This window comes from Pimephales promelas, chromosome 5 (genome assembly GCF_988280905.1).
Source record: "Pimephales promelas chromosome 5, fPimPro1.hap1.1, whole genome shotgun sequence".
Taxonomy (NCBI): domain Eukaryota; kingdom Metazoa; phylum Chordata; class Actinopteri; order Cypriniformes; family Leuciscidae; genus Pimephales; species Pimephales promelas.
In genome coordinates, this window is record NC_142773.1 from 8,164,911 (window position 1) to 8,181,469 (window position 16,559).

Consider the following 16,559-nt stretch of genomic DNA (forward strand, 5'->3'; position numbering starts at 1 on the left):
GGATGCAGCTTTACATCTCATTTGCGCCTGCTTCACTTGCTATGCATGTATGTATGCATTCTTTATTTTCTCCCATCTTGGGCCTGGCAATTGAAAATAAATTAACATTCCAGCTCTTTTATGTTCTCCTCCTTTAAGCCCGTCAAGAATACTTGGAGGCGAACCCTGAGAGGTCAAGCGACACTCACTAGTTGTCAATCTTCCTGGTTGACCCGCCCACCCTTTTCTCTTTCTTTTCCCATTCTCTTGTGTCCCGTTCATTCAGTTCCAGCGCGTCTTAGAAACCGGGACTCTCGGCCATTCTCTCGGTGCTCTTCTTTCCAGCCGGAGACGGGAAGCTCTGGGATGAATGTCACATTCACAAACACGGCCATATTTGATCTGCCTGCCACCTATTCATTTTAGAAGCGTTTTTTTGATCAAAATGTCTTATTAATTTAATATGGAAAGTTAATCTAAATGGCTAATGGCCTCTCAGGATCGTCCTAGATTCCTAGAAACGTTGGTTTGGAGACTCATGGGTGATTTTATCTGTAATTTCCAGCGTAGTCGAATAGCATGAGGTTTGTTTTGTTGGTTTGTCTGGTTTTGCAGACCTCTCCTTCACGCTCAGAAAAGGCTCAGTCAGGAATGGCGTAAAGCTCTCCAATGCTAATCGCTTAATCCTTTTATTTCAAGTCAGGACAAATCCAGTCCGAAATCTGCCAAACGAAGTGGTGTTTATGGGGATGATAACAGTTGGCTCCTGCGAGCATGTTTCTCAGCGGTGTGTGAGCATCTGCACACACTGAGGATGTTTCGCAGAGCGTCCGCTGATTAAAAATACTCCGATTCGCTCTTTCTGTGGGATGTCTGCTAATCCCATAATGCAGTGCACTAAATGGTTTCCCCACCTGAATGCTCGGCCAGACATAGCTTTGTATGATTAAGCCTTGATTCTGCTAATACAGTGCATTAATGACAAGCAAAACACAGTCAGCCTAAACCGTCCTCCAGCAGGGCTGCTCGATTGGGGAATCAGAATCGGGATTGTTTTGGCTGATCATTATTATTTAACGCCAATATTTGTGGACGATATGATCAAACTCTTGTTTCACACAACTAATGTCACATCAGTGAAATTCACAATTAGAAAAAGCGAATACTAGGTTAACTTAAAGTGTCCTCAAATAATGAACACAAGCTCACCGCAGGAACGAGCACTGGGGGAATGCAGCACAATTACATTTGAATTGTTAATTATGTTGTTTTCATAATTAGTGGAAACCTAGTTAGGAGTGTGTGAAGACAGAAATAGTATGGCTATTTTTTGTGATTTTGTCAATAGCGATGACCAGACTATATTTGGCCGAGTGTGTTTTTGTGCTGGTACTTGTAAACAGTGACTCTTATAATTTTTGCTATTCATATTTTAAGAAGTGTTTTACAGTTTCCAATAATTTTAAATAGATTTTTATCTGCATTTTTACCTTCATAAGGGCATGTATTACCTTGATTACATGTAGCCTGTGCATCATTTATTATGTCAGATTATTACATTAAATTTAATTAGAATAATGAGAGACTGTAGGGCTGTTTCCAGTCAAATGTAACCAGCATCAGTGGCATTTACAGATCAGAGGGACATGTGTGCGTCTAAACTGCTGTTTTAAATGCAGAAATAATGGTTTATGTTATTAAAATAAACAAGAAAATGATTTTAAAATTGGAAAGATACTTTTTAAATATGAAACTAAACCACCAGTAGATGGCAAGTCACTGTTAATGAGCGAATCATTGAGTCGTTGATTCAACCGATTCATTCAAATGGAATGATTCATTCAGTAATGAAACGCTGTGTGTTGCTCAGACTCAAACCCGTTCTGTCATGGCTTTGTTTGGAAATATTTTGGTCGGCAAAAATAGGCAATATTGTGTCTAAAATGTAAGTCACTTAATTGTTTATTATGTGTATAGTTCACTTAAAAAAACAAACAAAAAAAACTTTTGCTGATAATTTACTCACCCTCATGTTATCCAAGATGTCCATGTCTTTCTTTCTTCAGTCGAAAAGAAATTAAGGTTTTTGATGAAAACATTCCAGGATTTTCTCCATATAATGGACTTCAATGGGGTCCAAACGGTTCAAGGTCCAAATGAGAGTTTCAGTGCAAACTGTTCAAAGGGCTTTAAACGATTTCAGACGATAAACAAGGGTCTTATCAAGCGAAACGATCGATCATTTAAAAAAAGTAACAAAGTTTAAGTTTTATAAGCACAAATGCTCGCCTTGCTCTGTTCTGTGATGCGCGTTCATGACTTATTAATTTAATATGGAAAGTTAAATATTTCCAAACTCTCCTGAACTCGTTCATCAAAATGAACAAATCTTTTCCCGAGTCAACTCGTTTATTTCGTTCGTTGAATGAACTAAACGACACGAAAAAAGATTTGTTCATTTTGATGAACGAGTTCGAATTGGAGAGTCACGAACGTGCATCACACGCTAACCCTAATAGAGCAAGGCGACCATTTGAGCTTATAAAACTTAAACTTTGTTTTTTTTTTTTAAATTGAGCGATCGTTTCGCTTGATAAGTCCCTTATTCATCATCTGGAATCGTTTAAAGCCCTTTGAACAGTTTGCAGTTTGTACTGAAAATGTCTTTTGGACCTTGAACCGTTTGGTTCCCATTGAAGTCCATTATATGAAGAAAAATGCTGGAATGTTTTAATCCAATTTCTTAATTTCTTTTCGACTGAAGAAAGAAAGGCATGGACATCTTGGATGACATGGGGGTGAGTAAATTATCAGCAAAAGTTTTTTCAAAAGTGAACTACTCCTTTAAAGTCTTGTATAAAATCAACATTGCATTTGCACTCGTTCAGATATTTGGAAAGAAAGCACTCTTTGTGTGATTGCTCATTTCATATGATACAAATATAGCCTAAAAGACAAATATAGGGACATTTGTTTACCACATTTTAATGTCAGATTGCACATCTTTAAAACAACGAGGATATCATGGTGGACGATATATCGCACATCCATCTCTAGCTGCTTCAGAGTTTGCTGTGTTGTTCAGTGTTCAATATTCCCCTGCTAATTATTTAACAATAAATGTGCTTGGACAATATGAGTGTTTGATATTTAAAACACACAAAAACTATTGTGTCTGATCTTCAGTTCTTTCAGCGACTGAAAGAACATTTCTTATTGCTGGATTTGTGATGAAACGTAATAAAATTTTGTCTGCTGTATGCAACGTTTTGTTCGCAATCTCTCTTTCTGTTTTCAAATGCGTCCGTAGAGCTCAGGAAATGTTTTATATGTCGGTTCATTATAAAATAATCAGTGCACTTGATGGCGAGAGAAGCTTTGATGAAGCACACTTCAAAGTGCAACTTTCCACAGGATTCCCTACGTGCCACGTGAACACAGAGCCCGGCGTTATGCAGATGTTCTGAGAAGATGAAAGTATTTTTTAGTGTGTGTGTGTGTGTGTGTGCGTGCGCACAGGTACATGTTAGTGGAAATGAATCTGTTGACTAAGTGAGCGTGACGTCATCTGTCTCAAACATTTGACTCTGTTTGTTATCTCAGATTTGGCCTTTTGTCACTGCAGCCAAAGAGTGTGTGTATATGAAATATAAATAATATATGAAATAACAGGAAAAAGCCGACGAAAGAGACGATTTTAATAGTTTATCACCTGAACCGGTTGCTATAGTAATTCTGATCTACCTCATGCAGGGTCAGTCAGTGAGAGATCTGTCTGTAATCGTCATAAACACTGTGAAAATTGGACATGTGAATGTAAAGTTCGTATGCAGCTTCTCTTGAAATTAGTTGAACACTGTTGTAGTTACAAATATATTCAGTGTAGAATTAAAATGGGTCGGCTGTGTTTTGTGCTTATTAGCTTTATGCTAGAGGTGTGAATCTTCACTTCCCTTACGAGACAATTTGATTACAGGTAACGATTCGATTATGAAGCGAAATTTTTATTATTAACTTCTATATTAATAGTCACAATATATCCAAGTTCTTTTTGTTATTTTATCTTTTGTTATTAAAAGTAAGAACTTGGATGCAAACAACAAAACATTAGAACAAATACAATATAAGAAAGAGACAAGCAGAATGAAATAATATTGAATAATCAAATGTAAAAATAATCACTGCTTAGTCTTTAGTGTATTAAAGGAGTAGTTCACTTTTCAAAAAACTTTTGCTGATAATTTACTCACCCTCATGTCATCCAAGATATCCCTGTCTTTCTTTCTTCAGTCGGAAAGAAATTAAGGTTTTTGATGAAAACATTCCAGGATTTTTCTCCATATAATGGACTTCAATGGGAACCAAACGGTTCAAGGTCCAAAAGAGACTTTCAGTACAAACTGCAAACTGTTCAAATGGCTTTAAATGATTCCAGACGATGAATAAGGGTCTTATCAAGCGAAACGATCGCTCATTTAATAAATAAATAACAAAGTTTAAGTTTTATAAGCTCAAATCGCAGCCTTGCTCTGTTCTGTGACGCGTGTTCATGACTGTTCACGCCTGTTCAAACTCGTTCATCAAAATGAACAAATCTTTTCCCGAGTCAATTTGTTCATTTCGTTCGTTTAATGAACCAAATGACACGAAAAAAGATTTGTTCATTTTGATAAACGGGTTCGAACAGGAGAGTCGCACTGAAAGTGTCTTTTGGACCCTGAACTGTTTGGTTCCCATTGAAGTCCATTATCCTGGAATGTTTTCATCAAAAACCTTAATTTCTTTTCAACTGAAGAAAGAAAGACATGGACATCTTGGATGACATGGGTGTGAGTAAATTATCAGCAAAAGTTTTTTATAAAGTGAACTACTCCTTTAATTACAAAGAAATTGGTTATTATTAAAACAAGAAGGTATTCAGTCAAGAACAGTGAGAGATCCCCTCTTTCTTATTTTATTAGGTTTGTTATGCTGCTGTCACTTTAAGACCGAATGCACAGATCTAATGTAGTAATGTTGCACTTACTCTTCAGATTTTTACTCCAAATGACACTGTTCATGTGAAGAGTGCCCAAGACAGATATTTTGAGATCTCGCTGTCTGAGAGGCGTCTCTCTCTCTCTCTCTCTCTCTCTCTCTCTCTCTGTGCACACTTGAGATCTTTATGTGGCTTATTGGCCTTAAGAACTGTAATTAGCATCAACCACGTCCTGCACTTTCTCACATTCATGCATGTTCTTTTTGTAAAAGCCTAAACATCAGACACATGTGCTTTGCTTTAGGAGTACTTTTCTTATATATAGCCCTACTTATACTTTATACTTATACTTTTCTCTGTATGATAGCCCTATAGCCATTCATAAAAACGATTATATTCCACATCTGTACTTTATGCTATCTTGCTATAATTGCAACGGCATATTTACTAGTGAATTATTCAGTGTGTAAATATGCCAGTGTAAAAATAATTCATGACTATCCCCCTGTATGCTGTACTTTAAAGAAAATAGACGATGTAAACAAGGAGGCGGTGCTTCAGAGCATTTGATTGGTCTGAAAAGCTGAAGGGCAGAATGATGTCATCAGATTTGTTGGTTCTTATTGGTGGTAGAGAGAGAATGTACATTTTGAGTGCATAAATAATTTTTTTTTCTTGTTAATAACTAAATATTTAAGTGTTAATGTAAGATGTAGAATATTGGCCAATTATTTGGCTATTTAATAATTAATATGCTGATTAAAAGGGGCAGGGCCTGGTTGAGTTAGTTAGTAGTGTGTTAAACTAGCGGTTATGGTAAGGGGCGGGACATTTCCGAAACACACTGGAAGCACTCGACCAATCACAACACACTGATCCAGCGACCAATCGGAGCACAGTGTGCTTTTCAGAGGGAGGGGCTTCATAGAGACAGGAAGTTAACGGAGCGTTACTGACAGACTGGGAAGAGAGGAGCCGCAACAATGGAGAATATAGAGCCCGACCGATAAAGGATTTTGAAGGCCGATACCGATACAAATATTTTTGGGTTTTAAAATCCGATATTCCGATATATCGGCCGATATTTTATTTATTTATTTTTTAAAACTGGAGATGATTAGTCACAAATTTTGTCATGCTTATTTGATCTTTTAATTGTTATTCAAGCAATGTACGTCTCGTGACTAACTCAACGAGTGTTGCCAACAGGAACGGTGTAGAGTGCCCTCTGGTGGACAAACTATACAACTCCAACACTTGTGACATGGTTCAAGCGTGTTTCGTCTGTTTTTATTTTATTTTTGAAATATTAATTTATCGGCCATCATAACTGCCGATACCGATAGTTTGGAAAATGCCTAATATCGGCCGATAATATCGGTCTGCCGATATATCGGTCTGGCTCTAGAGGAGAATAATCAACATTCAAGCAGGGAAACCTCTTCTAGTAGAGCCTCAAAACATATATTGGCCATCATTATTAGGAATAACATTCAAATAATCATTGGGTTGTCTTTATTAATCTTACTATCAGCGCCTCCTTAGGCGAGGTATACAGTACGCCAGTCCGGTATAAATGGCCTGTGCAAATCTATATCAGATGTCAGCAGAGCTTCTACCGTGAGCTCAACGTTTGTGATATAGTGTTCATCAGCATGGTATAAATTTATATAGCTTGATGTCGACACAGTGATATGATTTCCCATTTTCAACACTAATTTTTCTATCTTCCATTTTTCTTTCTTTCAGACGGAGAATGAATGGTGAAAGGTGGAGAACAGATTGCTGATGTCCACGTGACCTGCATACTGTCTAGATCTTCCTCACAATCCAAACTATTGTCCAGCATCTGGAGTTTGTCTTGAATAACCACAATGGCTCCGTCACTGTGGACACGTCTCCTTGTGCATGGACTTCTGTTTACCGTGATCTGTTTACAGTCTTCAGAAGGTAAGAGCATCTCTGGTCTTATAGAGTGTGGAGTGCAGACACTTCATCTTAAAGTGACTTTTTTTTTAGAGATGTCCGTGAACGTTGAATACTTTTCAAGCACACTGTGTTGGTGTTAGTTTGCTAATTTAAATAGTTCTGCTTCGATTCTGTGTGTTATTTTATAGTTCTGCACAGTGGTGTTGTCTATAGTGAAACTGTATAATGCTGCCAGTCTTTCACTAGTGGCGAGAACAAACTCAATTCAGTACCTACGCTATCTCACGACCAATTCGTATGAATTCGTACGAATGACCTACCCCTGACCCCGCCCCTAAACCTACCCAACAAGTGGGTTTGGACAAATCGTTCGAATTCGTACAAGTGATTAAAAAGTGGCTAATTCGAAACGACCTCACTCATACGAATTCGTACGATTTGTCCAAACCCACTTGATGGGTAGGTTTAGGGGCGGGGTCAGGGGTAGGTCATTCGTACGAATTCATACGAATTGGCCAATTCGTAAAATATGTACGATTTAGCAAAAACGAGTGGGGTCGTACGAATTGTTCGAATTAGCCGCCTCGTAAAATTCGTACGAATTCTCGTGAGATCGGGTTGTCGGTACCCGCTTTCAGACTAGACTAGTCAACTATAGATACTGCTGCTGGTAGTTGACATTGGAAATACTAGTCATTTACATTGATAATACTTTATTTTTATGCAAAACTGTCATATTTTTCTTTTGATTTTAAGGTGATATTAATCATTTTTCAGATTTTGGATGGTTAGCTGCATTTCCTGATACAGTTGCTCCTTTTTCTGCCCAACATTTGGTCTTATCTATATTATATTGTACCATATTATGCATAAAATGGGCAAAGCCAATAATGAAAAGCTTCAGAATCCAGCGTTTGTAGCTGTTAGCATGGCAGTTGGACAAACTCAAGTCTGAGAGTGAAATCAGCACTGTGCGTATTGTCCAATAAATACACTGACTCTTCTCAATCCCATAGTCCCATTGTTTTGGTCTTGGATGAGTCTGGTTTGGTGAAGGCTGTTTGTTCCTCTACCAAAAACACCCATCTGTGAAACTCTGCGAAAGTGTTTAGTTTAGCTCTTGGTAGCTCACGTCTGTTGGGTGTATGTGACGCGGCTTTCATTAGCTCTGCATTGCTTTGGGGAAAGGGTCCGCAAGCGCAAACACACATAAGATATGAGTTATCAATCTCACACACGGCGTCGCCTCAACGCCAGTCTTCAGTTTACAAGAAAAGCTTCTCAAAACAACATTCCTTCGCCTTTTAGATCTGGATTTTGTGCCATCGTAAATAGATTGTACATTGATTCTCTAGAAAGGTCTTGCTTGTCTAACCTTCAAGAAGTTTAGAGTTGTTTCCGCCTTAAAATACGCCGCTTTGATCAGCCAACAGAGTTAATTATGTTTTGATTTTAGTTTATCTTTTATAACTTTGGGAATTGGGAGATTAGTATCTGTAGGCAGCTTTTGTTTGTTTTCGTCTGTCATGCATCTCCTAGCAACAAGGCACATATTTCTGTGTGAGTTCTGTTTTGATCTGAAGTTGAACGACTTATGAAATTATGAGAAGCTTAAAAAACAGCTAACTTTTACCATTTTGTCACACCATTAACCCCCAGCCGAGGGCTCGTTTGATTTATCTGTTGAGGACTCAAGTAGACAAAATGGTGCAATTATAAGGATACTTCACCCAAATAATGGCAATTCTGTCATCATTTACTCACCCACAAGTTGCTCCAAACCTGTATGAATTTTTTGTCTCCTGCTGAACACAAAAGATGATATTTTGAAGAATATTAAACCAAACCGAATTCCATAGTATGGGAAAAGAAAAAATTAATGTTATTGTTATCGGCCGGATGAGAAAATTGGGCACATACATTAAAGCCGATAAATAATGTATTATTTCCTCCAGGTAAGGCGCTTCAGATGCGCACTGTTCAACATGATGGTTTTAAATTGCTTGAAATATGGTTGAAATCACATACAGTTCACCGCAAGTCTGTCATATTGGCTATATAGAATTATTTTATAAAAATTTGCATTTAGATTTATGGCCTAATATGTATCGGTTATCGGCTTTCAAATATAAAGACTTATCGGTTAACGGTATCGGCCAAAATTTTCATAGCGGTGCATCCCTAGAAAAAAATACAATGGAAGTCAATGGTTAACGTCAACTGGTTACTCATATTCTTCAAAATGTGAAACCCATACAGGTTTGTAGGAGAGTAAATGATGACAGAATTAGCCCCCAGCCGAGGGCTCGTTTGATTTATCTGTTGAGTCCTCAAGTAGACAAAATGGTGCAATTATAAGGATACTTCACCCAAATAATGGCAATTCTGTCATCATTTTCTCACCCACAAGTTGCTCCAAACCTGTATAATTTTTTTTTCTCCTGCTGAACACAAAATATGATATTTTGAAGAATATTAAACCAAACCGTTGACCTGATATCAATATATATGTTCTTTTTTTTCTTAATATTGTTATCGGCAATACGATAAGAAAATTGGGCACATATATTAAAACCAATAAATAATGTGTTATTTCCTTTAGTTGAGACACTGTTCAACATGATGGGTTTAAATTGCTTGAAATATGATTGAAAGTACAGTTCAGTACAAGTCTGTCATATTGGCTATATAGAATTATTATGAAAACCTCCTTATTGCGTGTTTAGGGCATACATTTTAATGCTGAGACTTTTGTTTTTGTAATCAGGCTCTCAAAATGTAATACAAATTTGCATTTAGATTTATAGCCCAATATATCGGTTATGGGCTTTCAAATATAGACTTATCGGTTATCGTATCGGCCAAAATTTTCATAATGGTGTAAATGAAATTATTATTATTTGTTATAAAATAAATAGGGATGCATGATATATCAGTCACCGTATATATGTTCTTTTTTCATGTTATTGTTATCGGGCCGATAAGAAAATTAGGCACATATATTAAAGCCGATAAATAATGTATTATTTCCTCCAGCTAAGACTCTTCAGATGCGCACTGTTCAACATGTGAAATTGCAATTGAAATCACATACAGCGCAAGTTACATAGAATTATTTTATAAAAATTTGTATTTAGATATATGGCCCAATATATCGGTTATCGGCTTTCTTATCGGTTATCGGTATCGGCCAAAATTTTCTTAACGATGCATCCCTAGAAAAAAATACTATGGAAGTCAATGGTTAACGTCAACTGTTTGGTTACTCATATTCTTCAAAATGTGTTCAACAGAAGAAAGAAACCCATACAGGTTTGTGGGAGAGTAAATGATGACAGAATTAAAAAAAAAAAATTGGGTGAACTATCCCTTTAAATGCGTACTTTTATTTTATTCTTCAATATAATGCTGTAGGAAGAAGGAAATGAGTTCATTTTATTTAACAACGGTTTGTTCCAGTTATTAGGGGTGGGAAAATGTGTGTTTAAGCCAGTTATCTCTAGAAGGGAAAGAGGGTTGTGGATTGTGTTTTGAGTGGAAAGAAACAAGGTGACTGCCAGAAAGGGATAAAATCGTCACTTTTAATACACTTTCTACAGTGTCGGACATTGTTCCATTTCATCTTGAATTATTAGGGATCATTTTGAAAGTTTGCACATAATTTGGTGTACTTATCGAACTGACTAATCGAACTACAGTAAGCCTGAACAATTAGTTTTAAAGCCTTCTCATTTCCTGGAACACGTCCAGTAATTGTAAACTCTACCTCTGTGTTATGAAGAGCCTTATTATAGATTACTTCGGTAATCCTTTGAGGATTATGAGTATATGCTTCATTATGAATCAGCTCCCTGCTGGAAAAACCCGCTTTACATGTGATCGCCTGTGATGCAAGGTCAGCTGGCCTATTAATATAGATTTGAGCAATGGATTAATTAATCACACATAACAATACACTTTTGAACCATAGTCAATCAAGTTAAGTATTAATCAGTACTATACATTATTTTTCAATTTCTGAGGTAAAACCCATATTTTTTTGACCATTTATTAACTTACTTAGAACATGATCAGTCTTATGAGCTTTTAATTTAAATCAACTTTACAATTGTCACAAACACATTGCAAAAATAGTTAGTTTTGCCTTTTTTAGAGCCAAAAAAACATCATATGGCATTTCTCTCTTCAAACAGAGCTTATTTGAAGCAGTAATTTTAGATTGATTGACTCAATACGGCATCATTGAAGTTATGGATGCCGAGTTTCAGAGCAGTGATTCCTCGTCCATGGAAGCACAGATTGGTTTCGGATGATTTTGTGGCTGAACCTTCATTTGAGGTTGAGGCCAGTGTTGGTCTGGTTTGTATCTGTGCACACGACTGCTGGAGGGAAAGATCAAGAACTGAGTTCCAGCAAACCACGGCTGGACCCCAAACCCTACAAGCCGTCCTTCCTGGACAATGCATTATATCACTGCACGCTTGAGCAAAACCCTTCCCTGGTTTATGAGGCCTGAATCATTGCACACAGCCTGTAGCCTTTCTCTGGCAGTCCTCAGAGGGAAAGAGGCCGGCCCTGTTTTATAGTCCAATACGCCAGACCAGTGTCTCCAATAAGGACACGCTGGCTTCTAAAATGACGAACTTAACAATTGAAAAAATTACACAAATGCTTGAAGTGCTTCAGATCATTGAGTCCCTAGTGTGCTTTGTGAATGCTTAAACATCTGGACTATATGGGTTTATCTTCGCAAGTGAAAATCAGTTTTCAGGTTAAAACCAACCAAGGTTGAAGCAAAGTCGCGTAGCACGCGAGGACATGTTTGTCATTTATGTTGTGAGTTTATTCATGAGAGGAAATGCTTCATCTAATCTCCTCTCTGCATCATGCATGAGGTCAGATAACAGCCCACTGTTGTAGTTTCGGCTCCGTTATGCTCATAACACAATTCATATTCACTGAATACAATTTGCAAATATAATCTAAACATGCTGGCTTAAAAATAAGCCAACTTTTGTCATTTTGGGGGCAAATCCGGGAGCTAATAGGTTAGGGAGAAATGTTCAACAGTTGTTTAAAAGTTATAATACAGCTGGGTAAAAACAACAATAAAAAAAGCAACAGACAGAAATGTTGTAGCAAATCAACAGTTACGCAATGTAGACCAAATTTGTCTTCTGAAGCACGATAATTGTGTCTTTAAATGATACAACAGAAAAGATGCTTTACCGTTTGTTGTCAAAAGGTCATATTTTGCAGCTTTGTGATGTTGATGCGTCCCTGTGTAACGGGTCTGTTGTGGATCAGTCATGGTCTGGGACCCTGTTTTGTCTGTCAGGGTTTCGTTTTGCCCTTCAGTTCCTGCAGAAGCGCTCCTGCACACATTGTTCGTATTAATGTCATTTCCAGTGGTGGGCTTTATCTTTACTTTGTTTCTGTACTTCACTGCAAATTTTAAGTAGTATTCTTTTGCAAAACTTTAAAGAATGATACTTTTTATTCAACAAAATTTTATTAAAGTCCCCCCTGTGGTGTAAATCCAGTTTTTAATGTTGTTTGAGTCTATGTGGTGTTTTTAATACGCTTTAAGACAAACCATGTGTAAATTCAAAAGTCAGAGATAGTCTCAAAAACACGGTGTGTGAAATAGCTGGTGTTTCTGACATCACTTCAGATCAACGTGTGATCGTCAACCAGTGGATCTCTGAGCTGAGTGAGTGGAGGCGGGGCTCATCTGCATATTCGTAGAACCGCGCATACTAAATGAGGCGAGGGTGTCGAGTTACATTAAAGATATTTAAAGCATGAAGCCTTTTTTTTTTCGGGAAAAACATTTAAATGTAATTTTTGTGATCAAAGATGATTTTAAGGGATAAAATTGACTACAGGGGGATTAAAAAAATGTTACTCATTTTTCTAACTGAAAAGTTGATGAATTTTTCTAATGAACCTCTTGAATCAGTTCACAAATGATATGTCAACAACTCCGTGATTCATTCCTCTGGTCAAAGCGAGTCTCCAGTGAACATCCGGCTCTTGAGTGTCCATGCAACTGGTGCTAATGCCACATTTTAGCATTGATGATTCTAAATTCAAATCATATTTAGATCATCGCTGTCAGTTGTTTGTGAACTGAATCCGCTTTTAATGCAGTGTCTGAAATGTTTGAACGTTCTGCACTCAACGACATTTGTGTCACTATCTTTATGCATTTGGCCACTGGTATCGAGAGTGAGTTACTGAGCAAGATCACTACATAGAAAAGACACGCTGCTTATGTGATGAAAACGTCAAAATGCCATGCTTTACAAACACTATAGTAAAAGTGCTTTAAGTTAATCACATAGTATTGTGCAAGAAATGAGTCTTTATTTTGCCCCTATAATCATATTTTGTGTGAAAATGAATCAAGGTTGTTGGTGTTTAAGTGCCTCTAATGTTCATTCCAGCTGGAAACTGTTGTTTTAGAAATGTAGGTAGAGGCGTGCTTTCCCAACGAGTCTGGGTTGAAATATAAATAACTCGATTTAAAATAACACACATTAGAACCTTGTTCGTCTCTCCCGCCGCTGTAGCCGTTTCGAATTATATAACTAGTATGTATGTGTAGCATTTTTCCTAAAATATGAAGACATTTTATAGCACATGGCCTTTGATATTTTAAATGCTAATAATTCATAATGTCAAACTGAGCTCTAACTTATTTAAGATCTATCCTATCTGTGTGACTGGCACATTAAACCCCTCACTCCTCTAATATATATGTTTTTGAAAAAGAGTTGGTGAAAATGCACAAATAATGTAGACTAACCCCACCCCTGATCCCTTACCCCACCCCTAATCCTACCCATCTCCACCCCTGATCCCTAAACCCACCCCTAATGCTACCCATCTCCACCCCTGATCCCTAACCCCACCCCTAATCTTACCCATCTCCACCCCTAACCCTTCCCATCTCCGCCCCCTGATCCCTAACCCCACCCCTGATCCTACCCATCTCCGCCCCGTAAATCTGAATCCAACTCCGCCCCCTGGATCTCATATACCGCAATGAGGTGCTACTGGATCAGATCACAAAAACACCCCTTTACTGGTCAACCTGCAACAGTCCTGGAGTAGTTTTCATTTTATTGATATTTTGAATTAGCTTTTATTTTTATAATTTGAGTCTTCATGTTAATTTTAGTTATTTGCTTTTTGTCATCTTTATTTTAGCATTGCTATTTAGGTTTGATTTATTTTTTAATAAGTTTTATTTATTTTCAGTTAATCATAGTGTTTTCGCTAAAGCTTATTTCAGTTTATTGCCATTTTTTTTTCAACTATAATTTGTATATACTATAATGAACATAAATGTCTTTTAAATAGTTGTATTGTTACCCAGCGAGCAATTTGGGGTTTAAAAGACGTCTAATAGCCGTCCAAACGCAGCCCAGACGTCTAGACTAAAACAAGGCAACATTTGGGCTGTCAGGGAAAATTTAATAGACGTCTAACCATCGCCCAAGAATAGACTAGTTATCGATTCGATTGCAAAAAAATTAAATGAGTGAAGAAATGAAACCAAACACCTTCTAATCACGGTTTACTTTGCTTACATAATGGAATATCAAACATCTCGCAAGTTATTTTGGCAAAAAAACAACATTCATGATTATTTCAGCTTGAAGTGGGTTACTCATATCCGGACTATATCGGATCTATAGTTAGCCTAGACGGTGAAATGATGGCTATTGCATGCTGGGTAGTTAATAATTACCCTGACCTCTAACACCAATTGTCTCGACCCATATCTTTTCCGGATGTTTCTTTGTTTTCATGATGCTTGTGCATGTGTAGTGTTCGCTTGACTGGTGTATTTGCCCTGTGGTGTATTTTTTTTGGCACAAGTACTATTTCTTTTTCTAAAGGCAAGACTTCCTTAAACAACAGCAGAATTTAGCGCTTAGAAGGAACAAGCCTTAAAAAAGACCCCCTCACCCACTCCATCCGATTTCTTTTGTAAAGTACAGAACAGTACAGTACAGTAAGCCCTGTATATTGGATTACAGGCACTTAAGAGAAGTTTGGACATTTCCCTTTTCTTCTGAAGACTCTTGGCGGCCAGTATTAAGGGAACAAAATCACAAAAAAAGACAAGTAGGCTGGAGAAGGCCCTGCTGGGTCTACTGTGGGACTCCTCAAACTTTTCTAAAGATGACACCCCCCTCCACCTGTTTCCCCTCGGAGGAATCCCCGTGGCGTCGGGACACAATGGGGGCTGGTCGAGGGGGAGAGTGATGGATTTGCATGCAGCTGTTTGCTGTTCCTAAAGCTACAAAGGCCAATACTCTTTGCATTAATAGAGGTTGACAGGCAGCAGCCAGCGCAGGAATCCTGCTGGAACCGGCCCTCGCGCTCACTCGCGTTGGGTTTCTGCCCAAATGGGCACTGAGCTGGGATCTTTCCTTGAGGAAAGCTGGAATGGATTGAAAATGTTAACAAAAAAAATGGTCTAGGCATTTGGATGAGTTGCACATGCCTGTACTGGCTCTTGATAACTGGAGTGACGTGTTTGACATATTAGTTACTGTATCTATTACCATGAAACCTCTGGATTAAAAGTACCTTCCTTGTATGGCTTGAGTTTTTAAATGGCGATAGTCTGAGGTATAGTGTGACATTCATTTTCAAAGATGTTGATGGGAGTGATGCAACCACAAATATTAGGGTGAATTCATTGACCTAAACAGTGACGTTTAATATAAGCACTTCTCCAATGCTGTTTTGACTGTCACCAGCCACGTTTACATTACAGATCTGCGCAAAACTTTTGCGATATTTTCTAAATGTCGATAAAAAACGATTGCGCAATGTCTGGGTTTACATTAAACAATGCAATGCGACTAAAACGCGATAATCATTCTAAAATTCATGGCGACGGATGTTGGTAGGTTTACATATATCCCAGTTACTAGCGATCGGTGTTAATGGAAGGAGACATAGACGTGTTATCCAAGCATTAATGGCGAGGACAGACTCTTATACTGTAAGTGACTCATTTGAGGAGTTTCTCGCTTCAAGATCTTGATAAACTGTGGCATTTTCTTGTTTAGACTGGTTAAATGGTAAAAATGGTAAATGGACTGCATTTATATAGCGCCTTCATAGACCTAATGGCCACCAAAGCGCTTTACATTTGCCTCACATTCACCCATTCACACACCGACGGTTAAATTAAATGGTATTAATAAAAAAAGTATGTGTAATTAATTGAAAAAATCAAACTTCAATTTAACAGCAATTTATTAAGTTAAAACAAAATTACATTCTTAACTCTTTCCCCGCCAGCGTTTTAAAAAAAAGTTGCCAGCCACCGCCAGGGTTTTTGACGATTTTCGCTAAATTTGAATGCCCCGCTGAATATTTTCTTCCATGAATATATGAAGATGATATATATAAAAATAAAGATCTGAGCCTCTGCTTTTAGGCAAAAAAACGTTTTTATTTTATCTTCATTTGTTCTTTTTTTATTGCCTCTTGAACAGAGGTAGGTTTTGTCAAAAACACAACATTTTGGACAAAAAACTGAGAAAAAGGTATTTTTATCAAACAAGTGCATTTAAAAGCAGAATACATTCAGATGTTGTTTCCTTCATATATAAAACTTTCCAAAATATATTAAAAATATAAA

At 37.5% G+C, this 16,559-nt stretch overlaps 1 protein-coding gene across 7 annotated transcripts in view; it reads left to right on the plus strand.

Annotated features, from left to right (window-relative positions):
• The window catches only part of adgrl2b.1 (adhesion G protein-coupled receptor L2b, tandem duplicate 1), a 162,994-nt gene that overhangs the window by 14,711 nt on the left and 131,724 nt on the right, over nt 1-16,559 (plus strand). For all 7 annotated transcript variants that reach the window (XM_089130905.1, XM_089130899.1, XM_089130903.1 and 4 more), the window contains exon 2: nt 6,707-6,907. In XM_089130905.1, coding sequence (XP_088987031.1) covers nt 6,832-6,907 — 76 coding nt within the window. In that variant the 5' untranslated portion in view covers nt 6,707-6,831. The remainder of the gene's footprint in view (nt 1-6,706; nt 6,908-16,559) is intronic.